Source organism: Gouania willdenowi, chromosome 18, assembly GCF_900634775.1.
Source record: "Gouania willdenowi chromosome 18, fGouWil2.1, whole genome shotgun sequence".
Classification (NCBI taxonomy): Eukaryota; Metazoa; Chordata; class Actinopteri; order Blenniiformes; family Gobiesocidae; genus Gouania; species Gouania willdenowi.
In genome coordinates this window covers 22266717-22286334 of record NC_041061.1, presented here as the reverse complement: position 1 = coordinate 22286334, position 19618 = coordinate 22266717, and the positions used below count along the sequence as shown (strand labels likewise).

The following is a 19618-nucleotide window of genomic DNA, read 5'->3' as shown; positions in this document are numbered from 1 at the left end:
TACCGCTCAAATTTAGAGTACATGTACTCAATTTAGGTTGTCGTATCAGTATATCAATATTTTATCCGCAGCGCCCCTCATTGGCCAGTTTCTAGGTCACGTGACAAAGACTAAACCTAACCGTAAACCTAACCCTAAAAATTGTTGCGATTTAGGGTCATAACCTAACCCGAAGACGCTAAGTACGTGTACTTCGGTAAATGTATGAATAGCACCGGGGGTTGTCCGTACGGCTACCGTACAAATAGACACTTTCTTTTAGGTTTACTAGAGTGCAAGTACGCTTTGCTAGTGATGCAAAAAACAGTCACTAGTATTACTACTAAGCCTTAAATGCTAATAAGGGGGCAGGAAAAAGTTAATTCAGGCTTGCCATTAGCTTTGGAAAACGTTACCACCAATCAGGGAGCTGGATTTGGATCACCTCCTCCTACTTCATTTTCATTAGGACTACTAGCACTACTTGTGAAGCTTTTGGCTTTACTAGCAAACTAAAAAACAGTCTACTAGTACTAATAATGAAATGATGAGTGAACTTGAAGTTCCAGTAAACAAAAATGATAAAAGTCTACTAGTACTAGTAGCACAATATTGTTAGTAGTTGATTTAGCTTTACTGGAAACGTTTATATTCACGCATAGTACTAGTGAACACAAAAAATCACTAGTACTTGACTCTTTAGTACTAGTGACTAAGGGTGTAAGAAAAAAAAACATTCAGCGATATATCGCAATATTTCACCGTATGATTATCCTATTGATCCAAAGATGGTCTAAATTCATTTTTTTAATCATTTTCTCTAACAAAAAAAAAACATTTACTTGCGCTAACATATGCATAGCATGTAAACGCCCGGTCACTAGGTGTCAGTGAACCACATCAGACCTTGTTAAACGACCTCACTCCTCATTACATTTTAGCTTTCATAAAACATACTGGGCACTTTAATAGATGTTAGAGGTTAATTGTTATTAAGAATTTAAGAACTTAACAGAATCAGAATGTGTTGTAGAAGCCAAAGTTAAACTTTTTTTAAAAAATCTAATTGGACACTTTGATAAACCACTTGTTTTTGATAATGGTAGTTGAATTACAGTCACCATTTACTTGTTCTTGTAAGTTTTAAACAATGAAATACATTTGTAATTATTGGTATCGCAATGTATATCGTATTGTTTAGTATCGAATATGTTATATATGTTACATTGTGAATCATATTGTCAGAGTCATGGTAAGGCACACCCCTACAAGTAACACTTTTTGCTTCGTTAGTAAAGTCTACTTGCACACTGTAGCACATGTACTGGAAGTTTCAGTGCTAGTTTGAACTTAACTGGTTGAAATCAAGTTAAAGTTTTAATTTAATGGAGTTTTTACAAGGAATCACAGATCAAACATGAACGTGACATCGCTGCGTTTTTTATTGTGTGTGCTGCTGAGTCATTAAAACTGTCATGTCTTATTAGTGATTTATTAAAGCCAAATTTCACTGTCAGCAGGTTGAGATTAACCCTCAGTACTGTCCATCTGTAATAAAAGAGAGGTTTTTATTCAGGACAGTGTGCAGCGTTAATCTTGCTTGAACAGGTTTTGCTGAGGCCAATGACTGAATAACATTTGCATGTGATGATATACATGAGGCGGTACAGCAGAGGAGAATACCTATAGCTGGGTTCTTAATGGAGATATATTGTTTATTGCATGTGAGTGTGTGTCTAAATGAGTGTATGCATGCATGAGTGTTTTAATAGGACTTAAAATCTCATTAGGCTACAATAGACAGTTCCATTATCCTTCCAGGATTATCCTCTCAGTTATGCCAGTATTCCAAACCCACTATTGTCAAAATAATGGACAAATATGGTGAAAGAGAACAACGGCTCATTGTCCAGTAAAGATGAATGGGACAATTGGACAAATGCGGACGTAGTTCGACCGCCAAAGTTGAAATTTGGTAAAGATGTGGGAGCAATAATTAAGGAGAATTTAATGCTCATCTCTTGATTTGTCCAAAGATGACAACATGTATGTTTTGTTGTTGTTTTTGAGTCCACGTACCCTTCGTTCTTTGGTTATTCCATTTTAAAACCAATGCCAAATAACAAATAAACAGTGTGGTTATCAACTGTGAGGCTGGTGTGAGGAACAATAGATGTTAGAACTTCTACCATTTGACACTTTTGCAAAAAAAAATTACAGGTTTTTTCAGGGCAGTGAAAATGTTTGTTGTGCACGTTTTTAATGCCGCTAGACACTAACAGCAGCCATCGACGCACACGTACTGTAAGTTGATAACAAGAAACGAGGAGCACCAGTAGATTCATTACACCACCTCTGGTTCCACATATCATTTTACGTAACATCCTTTTTTTAGTTTTGATTTAATTATGTATTAATGACTTTTCAATGCACCAGTAATGTGACTTATGCGTTGCTTCTTTTTATGTCCGGATCGGGAGCAAAACTCTGCCCAATCACCAGATTATCTGGATGCTATTTGGACTGTGTGGTGGCAAAATTGATTAATTATGTATACTCATATATTTGCTTTTTGATCTCATTCAACTTAATACCCCAATTTGTAACTTTCCACTCCTGTCTGATGTCTTTTCCTCTTCCTGCAAAGTCAGTGGACCCATACTCCCATGATACAGCTTCTCTAAAGGAATGTCAGTTGGCCTCAGTTTAATCTCCAAGGCCAGAGCACGTCCAAACCCACCCCGACATCGGAGGTGTCACCTCCGGCAGACTGACCTTCCCCCCCGGTCTCTTCTTTGTTGTCTGTGGAAGGGGGGAGGTGGGACAGTGGGGTATAAATGTGTGTGAAAGGAACTTTTGGTCCCTTCTTCTTCGCGTCTCTCCTCTGGCCAGAGGAGACCACTTCTTTGTCTATCTCGCTTTGTACCTTTTTATTTAGTTTAGAATAAATCATTTTTTATTACTTCATCATCTCTCCTGTCTGGTCTTCATCATTTATCACCACAGAGTGTGTTTTCAAGTCAAAGACGAGGTAACCGTAAATTTCACCGTAACAACAGTAACACTGTTCACAAATTTGGACTTCCAACATCAATAACTCTTTAACGAAACATCATCGAGACACAAATTACACCTCTGCCATCGGTGTGAGGTGGACAACATGATACAAGATCATTTTTTATCAAACGCAGCAGAGTAAAAGTCCATCTGTGTGTCAGAGTATATTTTTACTCATTTTATAACAAAAAAAAGTCTGATAAACTAAAGATAGGGTGTTGTTTTTCTCAAATTCCAAATCAATTAATCAAAAAGTGCAATTTAAAATGAATAAATGATATCGGAAGTATGTAAAATCAAACTTTCTTATTATGAGTTTGTAAAACTGACCTTTTACTGTCATAAGTCAGAATAAGAGCAATAGTATTTGGTTGCTTTTGGCCTGCGACCCACTGAGAACAGATCAGCGTCCCAATCATGGGCCCCGGCCCACAAGTTGAGAATATCTGTTGTCGTATAAATCTCCATTATAGTGGGGGAGTTAGTAGCGATCCTCTTTAAAGACTGAAAACTCCACACAAAAGCAGTGGTTTTAAAGGTTTTCTCCACCGTGTGAGTGAAATTACCATATTGGCTTTATATCAAGTCCAAGGTAAATTCTTGGATTTATTCTAATAGTGATTTATGTAATTTAAAGTGCAGCGTTGACATGGAGGTTGGAAAATCTGACATTTTCATTGATTGACAAATCTTTTCGGGTGATTTTGAACAGTTTAATTTGTTTTTCAGAGAAATATGGGACACAGTGTGTTCCAATATCAGTTGATTTAGTGATGGTTATAGTTTTGTGTTTAACCCTCTTATTATCCTTGGGGTCAATTTAAAAGATATTTAATAGACCATATTTCATGACTTTTCCTAATTTGAAGTGTACAATTGATTAAGCATGTGTGTGTGTAATAATAAGAATAATGGCTTGGATTTATATAGCGCTGTTTTTGAGAAGACTCAAAGCGCGTTACAAAAACCATTATTCATTCACACAGTCATGCCGGTGGTGGTAAGCTACAATGTAGCCACAGCTGCCCTGGGGCATACTGACGGAGGCATGGTTGCCATTTCGTGCCCACACCCCCTCACACCATCAACCAACATTCGTGCACAGCTCATGTCCAATCATGCCTTGCCCAAGGACACAACGCCAACGAGTCGGATAGAGCGGGATTCGAACACCCAACTCTTCGGTTACTGGACGACCCACTCTACCACTCAGCCATCGTTAATCGTAAAATTTGGCCTGATGGTGGCGCTAGAGAACAGGTCAAGGTTTCATTATCAAGGAGTTATTTATATATTGAACAAATAAACAAAGTGCCTGACACAAAAACGTGGTCAACAATTTTCTGAAAATTAACAATATTTGAGGATAATAGGAGGGTTAAATAAGAGTCGATTTTAACGAAATGTAACTCAACTTAATAGCAAGATAAGGCGCAAAGTTCCATCTCTTTCCATTCCAGATAATTGTTGGATGTTGAAATTATTTGTTTTATTTAAAATCGTGACGAGTAACGAGGTGCGCAGTGTTGGAGAAATGAAATAAAAGTGTATTTTTAATCTTTTAAGTGAAAGTCCTGATTAACAAAAGAACTCAAGTAAAGTACAGATCAATAAAAAAAGAATCATACTTAGGTATTGCAGTATTTATAACTTCTGACAGTGGGCTGTGTTTCCTTCAGGGAGATGTTTTTTTATTTGGTTTTGTTTTATTTAATCACATTTCCCTTCCACTTCAGCATCTAAAGCAATCCTCGTCTCACCCTAAGGATGTAATCACGGCTTCCTGTGAACTTCTACAACGAAACCCTCAGATATCCAAGTACAGACATCACCGCAGTGCTCGAAATAGAAGCCCTGTGTACAAAGTTCTCTATCAGGGATTGAAAGGCGTAAAAGTTTGAGCACTAAACAGAAAAGAAGTGCTCGAGAAAGTGTGCGTAACATCAACAACCGAGCACATCACCTGGGATGTGACACGTTGGCTTCCCGTTTAAGACGCTGTCAGTCTTCTTCTGCTGATTCTCAGCTGTTTGGGGAGAGGAGCCATGACTCAGGCTTTTAGTCGTTGGAGAGGTGAATGCTGAGGTCTGTGCATGTGGGGGAGCGTCTGTGCATTTCTTTTCAGAAAAGGGTGAGTCACCAACAACAGATGGTGATCTCTGCACTTTTAGCAGCAGGCAGCAGCTCATCAGAAAAATGCATATTTTTTCTCGACTTGGAATTATTTTAAAAGTCGTTTCATGACGTCAAGTGACAAATATCTCATGCATTGTTTTATATTTAGTCTTGCACTGTTGGGCCAATTTTTATTCTGAATAGTTTGGGTATTTTAGTTTGCTTTTCTTGTGTTTAATGTGTGAGTCAGACACAAGCTATCACATGCAAATATATGTTTATGCTCAAACCCCTAAAAAGCACTTTCTTTTTCAGGTCACCACGGGAAATCGTACAAAGCATTATGTCTCCTATCGACGCAATGAGTTTGTCCAGATGAGGTTTCCTAAGTACGCCTTGCCAAAGGTAAAGTTCAATGACCACTGATCTCTAAGTCATCATGCAGGTTTCTCAACTCAATGTGTTTTGTCCATCCCCAACCTTCCATTGTGTGTTCCTCATGGATCAGTGTTGGGACCATGTACATTTATTTATTCATTTTATTATAATAAATGTGATGGTTCATTTATTAATGTATTTTATTTTAGTTCACAGTTCATTTATTTATTTAAAAAAAATCAAAAGTTCATTTATTTATTTATATTGTATTTATTGGTTTATTTGTTATTATATTTGATGGTTTATTCGTGTATTTATTTTGATATATTTGATGGTATTTTTATTTACACATTTTAATATATTTAATGGTATAGTCATCTGTTTGTTCATTTATTCATTTATCTGTCCTAAAGCCTAATAAATAACTGTTTTTCCCTTCTACATCACACTCCTTAATCGGCCATCAATATTCACAAGTGTCACATGGATCCAATCCAAGCCTATGCATATTAAAAGGCAAGGCACATCCTCCCTACACATATATTCTTGTTTTTTTCTGTTATGGCAACCCTTCCTGCACGATCTAGCAGGGATGATTCTATGCTGCCATGCACCGTGCCACCTCGTATTTTAAATATACAGCAGCACATTCCACTCAGTAACTTTAAAGCTATCTTCTAGGAACGATGGTGAAGAGTAAAACTTGAGTCAGAGTCCGGCGCTACAGCAGTTAGAGTTAAGAAATGACCATAAAAGTTAAAAACTGATCATTGTAGACTCAAGGCAGTGAGGAGGAACATATTTCTATATGATTGAAAAAGTCCAGTGGAACAACAAGGTTTATAACGTGTTGTGGAGGCGAAAGCGTTCCCAGCTGGTGTGCCCGCGGGTGTTTCCTGCTTTTTGCGACTGAAAATTATAACGTGTGAAAGCATCATTCCGGATGCTTATTACGGTATTGTCGTAATAATTGTTGACTTCCAGGCCTGCCCTTGTTGTTTTAACTTTCTTTTTAATTTGCATAACTGAGAATGACACACATCAACAGCACCATCTATTTAATACAGGCGATTAGCTTGGATGCTTCTGTCTTCACCTGAGGACCCTGAGGACCCCTACAGCCACTTAGCTGCCCCCGAAGCTGCCTGTGTGCATCCTCCTCTTTGTAACCATAATCACTGTCCAATATAAACAGTGTAGCTTCAACTGGAAGCTGCTCATCATGTTTATAACTCGCAACGGATCGTTCTACATGTGCACGCATGGATGTGAATAGTGTTGGGTTGAAATGGGTTCGGGCTTAAAGAGACATCGACTTCATTGGGGTCGGTCAGGTTCGGGGCGTGTTCTGTCAGGCTCAGGCCGGGGCCGGTCTTCTTTTAAGGCCCGATCTACTGTGTGGATCCTCCGCATTGTAACCCATAATCACCGGCCAATATAAACGGTGTGCTTTATTATCTCAAAATGAATGAGTTGGGAGGGGGGGGGGTGGGGGGAGGGGGTTGCGTGTCCATAAAAGTCTCAACATTACTGCGGGTCCCACAGAATAATGACCGAATAAAACGGAATTAAAACAGTTTAACAGAACACAAAATGCCAAACATTGCCTATTACAATTGAGTCGACCAATAATAACCAAATGACCGTGTGGTCAAGCAAATGATGCCGCTGTGCTAAACATAGAAAACTGCTCATGCGACTATCCCGCCCCTATTGGGTCAGCTGACCCTAAAAGTACTAACAGTAGCACAAAAAATGTATTCATTTTTAAAACTGTAAGGGTTATTGGAAAAAGAAAATGTCACTAATTATTTTAACGTTTTCATACCTTGATTATTACAGTCGAACGGATAATGCATGAGTAAAAAAAGGTTGAATTTAAACCGTGCAGAATATGGAGATTTATTCCAAATGTGTATAAGTTATCGAAGTGCTGAATAGATAGCAGGGATGTTGGGAAATTAATCTTATTAAGCATGTTTGGGACGATTTCTTGCTTGGTTTCATTGCTTGATAGCAAGTTAGAACACTGGAAACGAAAACGTGAATGGGTAAGCAATGAAACTGAATTGGAAACAATTTGAAACAGAGAAACGCAGGCTCTACCAATATTCCCTGGTCACTGTCTATTAATTAACAATGGAAAGCAGTGAACCATCTGAGGCTCATTGGAGCATGTAAGTGAAGAAAGGTAGAAACATCTTGTCCTATTTAATTCGGTTAAATCTAGCGATTAAACAATATATAAATTCAAATGTATTCCGTGTACGGCGGTTTGTTGGAGAGCCAATGACCAGTCTTTCTTCAACACTTGAGTCAAAACAGGAAGAAAAACAAGCCAACAGAAGATGTTGATTCTCTCTGATGTAGCCAGACTAGGCTAGACTAAGCTAAACATTTTACTCTTTAAGAAAATACTGGAAAATTTAATGGAAATTTGTATTTTTCAGATGTCCTTTTGACTCACGGGCTTTAAAGAAAATATCTCAGATTACCTTGAGCTGTAGCCACATGTTCTGACACCGAGACCCTTAAAGTATTTGATTATTTCTCATTAAGTTGTCCTCTCAAGGGATTCAAACCTGGAACCTAACAGCCTTTCCTGTTGTATGTTGGTGTCACATGTTAGTCCCTGAAACTGGCCTGATACACGATAGCACCTCTAAAACATTCACAGCCCAGCATCGATCCAGTCGTATTACGTGTCACCAGTGTAGGCAAAGACGATAGATGAGCTTCACGCCAACACGAGGCCGGCGGGGACCTTGCCTGTCAGCATTAGCGGCACAGGGGGCCGTTTTAGTGCGACACTAGCCAAAGTGCTATTGAACTGCATTGATTGACTGCGATGCTGTAGTTGGCTCATGGGTTTTCCAAACTTAATCCACGAAAAAAAAGAGAATATTTAACAGAATTCCTGGATTTTGGTTCCCAATTTATGCAGAGTTTGCGGGGCAGGGTGACATTGCCCCCCTACTGGTCAAAACTTTTCATTACAGTTATCCCAAATTCATTTGAAAAAATACAATTCTTGATATAATGTACATAATATACAAATAAAGTGCCATAAAACACAGTGATTGTGCAAAAAATATATGACTTCATCTGTTGTTCTTTTAAAAATACAAGTCATTTTTGGCACTTGATTCATGCGACTTGGTTCTTCTTCTGTTGCGCAATTCTTCTTCACAATCTAAATAGTGAAGCCACACTGCACCCAGCAGTTCATGTATGGTATTGCAGTAAAAATGAAGCATGCAGCCGCCGGCCTGATTTTCTCATGAATTTACAACATTAATCGAAGAATGAGGATTTTTAATGACATGGTCGGCCTCACAGAGCTAAAAGTCAGAAGAAATCAGGGCGGAGCTGCTTTCTTCTTGTAAATGGGACGTTAAATTTGATTTTTTTTTGTACTCAATGCTGGGATTCATTGGATTTATGAATGTCTCAGGAAGATTTTGAGACAACTTTTGAGGAAAAATATGGATTCAGTAAGAGGGAGTGCTGGCTTGTTTATGTCGCCATTTTTTTTTCCAAGTTTGACAAAATAATTGATTTGCTGTGATGGTTGTGTCTTACATTGGTTTGTATGGTTTAATAAGGTATATGATACTTTTGATATGCTTGAGAAGCATTTATTCCCTTAAAGCAGTGGTTCCCAAACTATTCACAGTCATGTACCCCTTCAGACCTTTAACCTGAAGCCATGTACCCCCTACTTCTGCACACTTAAAAACATTATAATGTAATGTAATATACAATGTAGTCCTGCCTATGTTGAATTTTACCTATCTTGTTGTGTAATAATATGTACTAATAATAACTAGAATATTTGCATTTGAGGATGCTGGTACAGGCCCTGCGTCATACTGCATTAGCTTAACATTGGCATTAGCATCATCTAGCCTTAGCATTAGCCTAGTGATAACAATAACCAAGCAATAGCATTAATCTTGCATTAACATTAACATAGCACTAGCATTAGCTTAGCAATAATATTGACCTAGTATTAGCTTTAACATAGCATTATAATTAGCCTAGCAATATCATTAGCCTAGGATTAGCATTAACCTAACATTATCATTAGCATTAGCCTAGCATTAACATTGACCTAGCATGAGCTTTAACCTAGCAATAACTTTAACCTAGGATTAGTTTAGCATTAGCATTAACCTAGCATTAGCCTAGCAATAACAATAACTGAGAATTAGCATTAGCCTAGCATTAGCATTAGCAATAACCTTGCATTAACATTAACTGCTCTATTTATATTCTAGTATCCAATATTGTCAGTGTTTTTAATTTTCTTTCACGTAGCCCCAATGACAATTCGCGTACCCCTGGGGATATCCGTACCCCACTTTGGGAACCAAGGCCTTAAAGGGATCCTCCACTGTTTTTACAAATGTGGACAAAAACCTTTGAAATGTCCTTATTAGAAGATCTAACGCATCATTTTGCACAATATTGTTTTTATTAATTTTTAAAAATGGGACTCGTTTACCGTTTGAGAGCCTGTGCGCCGTCATGTTGAAATGACATCATTGAAAGCTGCTAAATGACCCTGAATGCTTCACTGCTATAGAACTCAATGGACTGAAAGGGCCGATTGGCGTCATCACACATTGTGGTTGGCGCAAATCTCGAGACGGTCTATATATTCAATTGTGTTTTTTTCTTTTGCCCCCCCGGCCCGTGGCAAGAATCTCAAACTCCACCTATGGTTCCCAACCCATTAGTTGAGGACTTCTGACATTGATTGTCTACATGGTCTCCTGCTAATATGCAGAGATGATCGTGTTCTCTTGATAGAGACTGTGAATACAAGTTCAACGATGAGTAACAGTGTGCGTCTGTGTTCGTACATCCCAGATCTTTCCTCTTTTCTGTCTCCATTCGCCCTACATGTGTCCTCTTACTTGGGTGAGCAGATAGGTCACACTCAGAGAAGCTTTTAGATCTCAGGTCGTCGAGGGAGAGAGACAGAGAAGGAAAAGTCGGGTAGAGAGTGGAGGGAAGAGAGAGAGCGTGTGTGTGTGTTTGGGAAGGGGGGTAAGGAGTGTGTGTTTTCATGTTTTCCACTGTGAATAATTGAGCGGCTGCAGGATGAAAAATGCAGAGGGCATCAGAGAGAGACGTTTGTGGTTGTGTCCTTCGAGACCGGACCCACGTTATGGATTAACTACACACACATTCACACATGCGGTCATGGACATTCTGGTTGCTGAGCTGTAAAATCAAAGGGAATTATTGTTCCCTTTGGCCCTCTTTTCCATCTACCTTTTGCGTTTTGCACCTATGGATAAAATTGCATTTAAAAAGAATACAATTTAAGCTTAAATAACCCAAGTGTGAAGCAATCCCAAGTAGACTAAATAAGTTCTTGCTGGAGATGTGCGCTTTAGTGTCATTTTAAAAGCCTTAAAAGTCTGTTTATCCATCAGTTTTGCATTAAAACGAGCACAGGCGGATATGTTTACTGCTAAAATTACAGCATTCATGTACACTCAGGAGAAAAGGTCTTCATACCATTTTAAAACAGAGAAGTAAACGTACGCAGAACAAGTCAGTTCAATGCAAAGCAAGCAAAAAAGGATAAATACAGGGAGTGTGTTCATCTCTAACACACCTCCTGATGTGGACTGCAGTAATTGAAATAACACTTTTGAAGAAATTACAGAGAAAAGCGTTACAAAAGAAAGAGGGTGGTAGGCTGGGAGCTAATCTATAAACTGCACCGGAATCAAAGATTGTACTCGCATCAAGACCAAAACGACAGCTCCTCATGGACGACATTTTTTGTTCATTGTAATAAATAAAACACATTTGATGTAGTCGACATTACTCGTACAAGTACTCTTTAAACTTTGTAAAACTATACATTTCTAAATGTAAAAATTTGGGCATTATTTAGACCTTTGGCAGATATTAGCGCTCGGGCTGTCACGCGCTAAAATAACGGGCTAAAAAATTAATCGCGATAACCTTTCTCATTGTGCGCGTTCAACGTATACCCATAATACTGATGCACCGGCAACAACGGTAGAACCTGAGGAGGAGTCTTTGAGCGCGTTACTTTTAGTAAAAAATAAATAAAAACGCACCAGATGGAAAACGAAAGCCCAGTTGTGCGCAAATTGTGCAAGAAAGAGTTCATGGATCAGCGGAGGTCTTCTAGCCTCCAGCGGAGCTCTCCCACCTCACTGCTAACTATGTAGCAGCTCGCACCTCAATGCTAACTATGTAGCAGCTAGCACGGACAGCTGTCCTACGGACACTACACTTGACCTTGTGGCCCATACATTCCACACTGAACAAGGTGACAGGGTTCGGAGCCAAAATAAACAAGTCAATGAGTGACAAATGAACAAGTCAGTGGATAAATGATTGTAGTGGACAGTCGACCACCATCGGTGGTAGAGGATGTGGGCGGGGCTACTACTACTACTACTACTAGAAGGTATTACAGTACTTTATTTTGTGATGAATAATGTTATTTTTGATGTGCTAACAGCACTGTGATTGATGGATCTGTTTTATTGGTAACACTGTAGTTTAGGGAACACATACTGTTCTTAATTAGTCATTATTAAGTACTTATTAATGCCTTATTCTGCATGGCCTTATTGTACAACCAGTAAGCCATTAACTAAGAGTTTTCCGTCAATAACCTCAGAATTATTCCTCATTAGTAGTAAGTAAGTAAGTTTTTGCATATGAATTACAATCTCAACATGTTAGGGTTAACGTTGAAAAAAAAAGTGTACTTTTTTTTTAAAATGGCTTTGGCCTGTTTTAACGTTGATTTATACCTTAAGACTGACATCCTCACCTCCATGCCAGCGGCTCTTCCTGCACTGTGGCCTCCTATTGCTAGTTTTAATCAACCAGAAATTAGAAATGAAAACGAACAAAAGTTTTGACAAAATACATTTATTTGGCAATATTTCATTTCAACCAACTCTCCATCATTTAGCTGGGGTCATGTCTCATGTTGTAGGTGATGCCTGTTGACAGAGGCAGGGGGGTCCCACTTAAAACACTGTGGCTGAAGGCAGTGCTACCTTTACCTCAGCTCTCCTAGTCTGCAACAAAAAGGAGGTCATTAAAAAGATGAACATGTAAAACACATTAATAAAATACAGTATCACATGCAAAAATAATCAAATAAGAACAGTTCAAATGAACATTAAGGCATTTGTTTCATTTACAATGTATTTATGCTGATATAACCTACAAGTGCAATTCAGCTGCTACCAGTGTTCATAACACTGCAAGTAGCTGAGCAAGAGTTTTAATTGATTTAAGTTAATGTCTAGCACAGACACACACACACACACACACGTAGGAGCGGGCGAGATGGGGAAAAAAAATCACGATTTTTTTCTTTGTAAAATCACTATCACAATACGATTTTTTTTTTCATTCAAGTCATTTAGGCTATTTTAAAGTTATTTATCAATAAAACAAACCAATTTACTCAATTAAAATCATTGCCCTAAATAGAAAAAAGGAATAAAAGATCATTTAAGACAAGGTCAGTTTCAAATATTTTTAAAAATGTATGTAAGCAATTTATGAAACTGGTTCCAAGTACAGTTAACATCAAACAAAAGAGCTGACATGTTCTTATAGTCTTTTTACTTTGTTTAACTAAAGCATCACTTGCTACATAACAAGGCAGTATATCATTCTTGTGATTTCTATTTGTTATTATAGAATAATAGGTAATACACTCATATCAATAAAATCCTACTTTAAGCAGTGTTTGAACGCCTCATTTCATAAAGTTTGGGCAATAATATCTTTTACAAGATAAAACATTACTGTTTTGGTTACATTAGGCCTGGTTATATAGACCAATATTCATATCTCTATATTTTTCGGTTATCTCGGTCAGTCAATCAGAGTTACTCGAGCTACGGCAAGCCGCGAGGAACAAAGTTTATTATCATGAAAAAAATAAAAAGAGTACTGAATGGGGAAATATAAGCGTGAGAAATGCCAAGTGTGGCGTGTGACGTGAGAAGGCATCAAATTGCGTCACTGTCACACTCAAAGCGTGAAGCTTGGCAGCTCTGCCTTAACCCTAACCCCGTTTGGACTGTGAGACTGCCATTAAGTGTATAATAAGGCATTAATAAGTACTTAATGATGACTAATTACGAGCCATTATGCTACTAATGCTAATAAGCAACTAATTAATGGTTAATGTAACCGTTTTATTTAATATATATTATCTCAACAAGTTTGGTGTTCAATAATTGTATTGATCATGAAAGTGTTCTCACTGTTTATGATGTTCTAACGTATAGCACTACATACTGTATGGACCTGATGTTTTATTTCATTTCTATTTTCTAGTTTTATAGATTGATTAAAGTACATATCAATATTTCCCCTGATGGTCTAAGCTCAAGGTATCAGCAGCCCAAGTCTGTTAAAATCAATAAATGACTTTATAAAGCCACTTTGTTATATATCAATGTTTTGATCTACCCCAATAATGTAATTTAAATGAAAATACCTCAAGTTGAGGGCGTTTCTCAGCAATTTTTAGGTGAGATTAAAAAAGAGATTAATTAGATGAATTAATCACAGAGCGTAATTAATTTTTTGCACAACATTTTTTCATCTATTACAGCACTAATTAGCACAGATTTGATTACTGATGGCACAAAGTCTGCTGGACAACTAGTGTGAATCAAGGATGCAACTATCAGGTTGAAGCATGTTTCAGTGTTTCCAAAGTGTATCACTGCCCTATCTTTTTATATCTTCCCTTTAAGAAAGTGTTTCTTAACCTTTCTTTTGGAGGGCTGGTGATGGTCACAATAATGCAATAAAATAAATTCATTTATTTAATTGCAATAACAAAACATGCATTGCTGTATATAAAAAGATTACACTTCTTGTATGCATTTCAAACCTACGACAAAAAGCTGAAGCACACCGAGTTTAAATATCTTTGTTTATTCACCACATTTGAAAGTTCTGGAAACATTTTAAGCGAGAAAGTAAAATATCAACATAAAACTCACGGAAAACACGTTACACGCCAACATTTTTGAGATTTTCGAACACCCGCCATTGTGCTACTGACAAAACTTCCGATTAACTTCAAAACAAAAGCCCTATTTTACAAAAGGATTTAAAAAAAAAAAAATAATAATAATGGTAGACAATAAGAGATGCTTTTGTATTGAAAAGGAGATGTTTTTAGGTAGTTTTTTAGCTTGAAGCTGCTCCCGGGTCCATGTTACGTTCTGCTTGCAATGCATCATGGGGCGGTTGAGTACGTGCAGTGTGCCCACCATGCATATTTAGGAAATATCCCTATACATATGGGTATTTCTCTACATTAATATGCCAATTGGTCTGTTTATTGGAGCCTCCAATAAATAGCGTCAGTCAGGCACACCTACTGTATGTTGCCAATGTCAATAAAATTGGTAAAAAAATGCAATGTCATACTTTGCTCAACTAGAACTGACTTATATTTACTCTGGCCTTATGTAACTAAAATGTGTGGCAAAATGTGATAATAAAGACATACATCATGATGTAATGTTCTATTGTATCAGACCTAACATAGAGGTGTGCACTTACTTGTACATTCATAGAAGTATTTCAAGGACAGCAGCAGTAGTTTGGAAAAAGGAGCAGAAACAGAGAAGACACTTCCCTCCATGATGTTTAAAGTATACCTGTAGTGAATTTTATTTGCAAGCTCTATCATAGATCATACTTAAGGTTCAGTCAGGTTATTCTCGTTAAAAGACCTGTAGAGCAGGCGGGAGAAAAATACACCCACGTGTTTGTGAGAGACAGCGGTCGTCGTAGTTGTTGTGACTTCAGCTTAGTAAATAAAATTAAAAAAAAGTTCATGGTATTGCTTAATACAAAGTAATCTTGTAAAGTTGCCGAGTTGAAGACATTCTTTCATTTATCACGCACAGCTACGCAGAGCTAGTATTTTTCGGTGTTTACTGATTAAAAAAAAAAAAAAAAGCCTTGAATTTTGTTCTTTTTGAAAAATATGTACAAACTGGAAGAGTTGAGATTGGGAAGGCTTTGATATAGTTTTTTTTTTTCTTCTAATTTCTCTGTGATGCATGTTCTTGTATTGACCTTAGTATTTTTGTTGTAAACGTTGTTGTCAAACTAGTGTTTCCTAAACAAACCTTATTTTTCATTCACTATCCACATCGGTGCTATAGGCATGTTTGCTTTTTGGCTTTCTGTGCGCATGGCAAAAACTCTGACATGAAATGAATTTGCTTTTTTAATTAAGCACTCCAGAGGGGTTTTTCATCAAACCCAGCTCAGGGTTAGGTCCAGGTTTAACCTGAGAGTCCGGCTCCGTGAAGCCAGGTTCTAACTGGAACAGCGGTTTCATCAACAAGGAAACACCTTGGCTACCATAGTAACACAGTCCGTGGCGCAAACCTGCTGCCGACCAGGCTTAAGCAACAGGCTTGGCTTAAGCTGCAGACGCACTCTCATAAAACCACATCATCACTTTCAAATAAGTCATTTAGTGTAGTTTTAAAACACTCTACAAAAGGAACAAGCAGTCAAAAATATGTCTGTTATGCTTTTAAATATCACTTTAATGTGACAGGTGTTAAAAACGTATCAAACTCACATGATCAGTGTGTGTGATCACATGCTTCAGTTGTTCTCATTGATAAACTGACTAAATAACACCGTCTTTAACCCTTTACTACATTTCAAATGTTCAAACCACGGAAGGTTCTCCAACTTTATTCTCACTGCTGAGTAACAGATGATGTCACGTCCCGTTGGTGTCGGCATTGGTTTCTGTTGGCTGTTCAATCTGTAAATGCTGAAGCGCATGCGCCCTCACGTCTCTAATCATTAAATGTGCGTTCGATCTCATGGGTCTAATGAAGACGTGCACTTAAGCTAAACACTGTCAGTTGGCTTGGCTCAGCTGGGGAGCTCCAAGCTGAGAAGAGTTTGGTGGAATGGGAAAAGCCAACATGGTCATGAACGGCTTAGCTAAACTAGGTTTAAACCGTATGCCTGGCTCTATTAACAACACATTGATGGTAATACCCTTCTGGTGTGTAATCAATCAATCAATCAATCAATCAAACTTTTATTTGTATAGCGCCAAATCATAACCAATGGTATCTCAAGACACTTTACAGTAGAGCAGTCTTAAGGACGGACTCTTCATTTTATGGAGAGTCCGTCCATTTTATATTCCATTTTAGAGTCCATTTTATAATCGAGTGCCTAAAGTTAGATATGGTTTTAATTATGCCATATTAAGAAGCTGAAATCTTCAATAGTTTGTCTCATTTTCCATTCAAACTCTGTATTAGTGTTACCTTTGCGCCTCATTTTCCTGCACTTTGTTCTCTGCATTTGTTGACTTTGCTGCTTCTTTCGTTAGCATATGTTTTTAGCCAGAGTGGTGGGTGGCTGACTGACTCCAAATGTTAAAAGGCAACTTCAGCAGAAGTTTTCTCACCTCTTGGAGTTGTCAGGCTGCAGCTTAATGGTGAAACAACATCTGAGGAGATGGATGGTGTGGGTGGAGAATGAGACTGTGCGGGGTAAAGATGCAAGCTTGTGCTTATGCCCAAACAGGACTGCTGTCATCATGATGCCTGCACATGAGTTTCTTTGTTTACCTGTGAATGCTTAGCAATTAAGTTGTCCTTTATCTTACACACGCCACATTATGCTTTTGTAAATGTGTATGTACAACTAAGTAAAGCTATGTATTTTGCATTGCCTTTGAATCATATACCTTCCATTCTGTGTGAAGTGATTAAAATGCAGATTGAGAAGTGAACACATACAGATATATTCATCCTTTGTGGTGAATTTGTGACACAGACAGCAGATCAATGAACAATCTAAGAGTACCATTCCCATCAACATGTATTGTTGTTCCCTCTCAATATTTAAAACATACAAATACAATAACCATGTTTCACACGTAAAGCCATACAATTTCTGCCAATTGCTTTATGGTCTCTATACTCATACTATGAACTTTATATTTAATTTTAGCCAAAGTCAGACTCTTTGTATCGAAACGGGGAGCTAAGCTACTACAGTTAAACTCTCAGAAGACATCGGCCAGAATTGAAAACTGTCAAGGACCCAACACAGAGAAGTTCAGAAGCAGGTCCTTTTAAAATAAAAGTCAAAAACTAACAAAGTACAAAATAAACAAGGTTTGTAAAACCAAAAGAACCACAAAAAATTACAAGTAAAACTGTGAGACCCTGGGAACGCAAGACGTATTTCTGGACCAAGAGGAGTGAGAGACCAAGGTCATCATCTAGCAAACAATTACAACTCAGGCACTCCTTAAAGGTGCAGTCCGCAATGTTCAAAGCTGGCATGATTTTAGCTAGCAAGATTTCCTCTAAGGAAGGGACCAAAGGCAAAGTTTGCAGGACGAGACATTAAGGCATCGGATTGGTTATTTGTATTTAGATCGAATGGCAGGAATTGGTTAGAATTATGACAGGATTCCAGCTGCTACCAAGGTCAGATTCTTTTTGTTCTTTTTTCTGAATACGTATTATATTGACTACGTTCAGGATGGAAGGACCATTTCACAAAGAATAACAAGTGTTTCTAAATAGAAGGGGGAAAGATGAGTTCGGCCATGCTATCTGCACTGACAAGACAGGGGTGCAATACACATGAAAATGCTATAACCCAAACACAGACACAGCGAGAATACCAAACAGGTTAACAACCCAAGAAGTCAGGAACTAAATGTAACATGAACTGAAGAAAAAACTACATTCTCGCAGAAAAAGAGCCTTACCTTGACATTCAGCTAATCACTTGGAACTAAACTCAAGAGCACCACAGGACAAGTGAACGTAAACATGAAGGTAAAACACTAAAAAAAAACCCACAGACCCCGATCCTGACAGCATCCAGTCATACACAGTCATGAAGATCTTCGTCAAGCAATAATACGGCCTCAGATTTTCCGTAAAAGCAGAAATCAGATGCAAAAACTGAATTCTCTTCCTGAAACAGAAATAGCAATATTAGAAGTAATACTTTTTTTTTTTTTTTTAGGAAAATCAATTGGAATTGGCAGTATGATACAAATCATACTCTCACATGCATGTCAATTCTTGTGCAAAATATGACGTATTATGATCCACTATGAGGGAATGTCTCACCGGAATACAAGTAGCCTATGGTGAAGCAACTTTAGCAAATGAACAGACGTCAAATCCTGTGTAAAATCTTGACATCATCGTGTGCATTTGATGAAGTACAGTGGAGAAATATGAAATCACAATAACAATAGCAAGGTCAATTAACCGTATTTTGCATGTTTGGCACAATTTCGGGAAGTTTAGATGCGAGTAATGACATTTGATTCGGGAAAGCCGATGAAACAGAAACAAATCGGAAAAGGATAAATTGATGCGGAAATGAGTAAACTGAAAAGGAATTCGGAAAATTGCTACGTTTCAAAATAATTTTGAGCTTTAATAAGTGGTAAATGTATTGGCTATTGCATATATCTGGAACACTTTCTATTTTAAATAGAATACTACTTAAATATGTTCAAACTCTAATAACAGAATTATAATAGAAAGTGAATGATCTAGAAGACTTGCCTAATGCTATCCTTACCAACACTTCTTTCATCCTTGAGCTTTTTTATATTGCAATGCAGAATTGGACTATAATGTGTCACTGGTAATAATTTTACGTATATTATTATAGTTACATCTTCTAGGTTTTCATCCGGTAAATCGACAAGCTTTTTCCAGGTCTTTGATTTTGGTCTATTTTACGATCGTTCGTCTCTTAACAACTTACACAAAGCTTGATCATCAGCTGCTTCACTGGACGTTAATGAATGGCAGGATCATTGCACATATTTGAATATTGTTATTACTCTGAGGTACCATCGTTAAAAGTCAAGGATAACTGATTTCTAGTCATTTTTCATCATTGTGATACCTTCCAGGGCAAACTCTTCCATGCTCCGATGGCATTGTCTTTACATGAGATGGTAATGTCATCACTAACAGAAAGAAAGTGCTGAGTAGCTCGTTTT

The 19618-nt window shown here is 37.7% G+C and overlaps 1 protein-coding gene across 1 annotated transcript in view; it reads left to right on the top strand.

The window, feature by feature from the left end:
• sorcs2 (sortilin-related VPS10 domain containing receptor 2) overlaps positions 1–19618 on the top strand; it is a 462702-nt gene that overhangs the window by 393054 nt on the left and 50030 nt on the right. The window contains exon 8 of the mRNA XM_028475153.1: positions 5467–5556. Within this exon, the coding sequence (XP_028330954.1) occupies positions 5467–5556 (90 nt within the window). The remainder of the gene's footprint in view (positions 1–5466; positions 5557–19618) is intronic.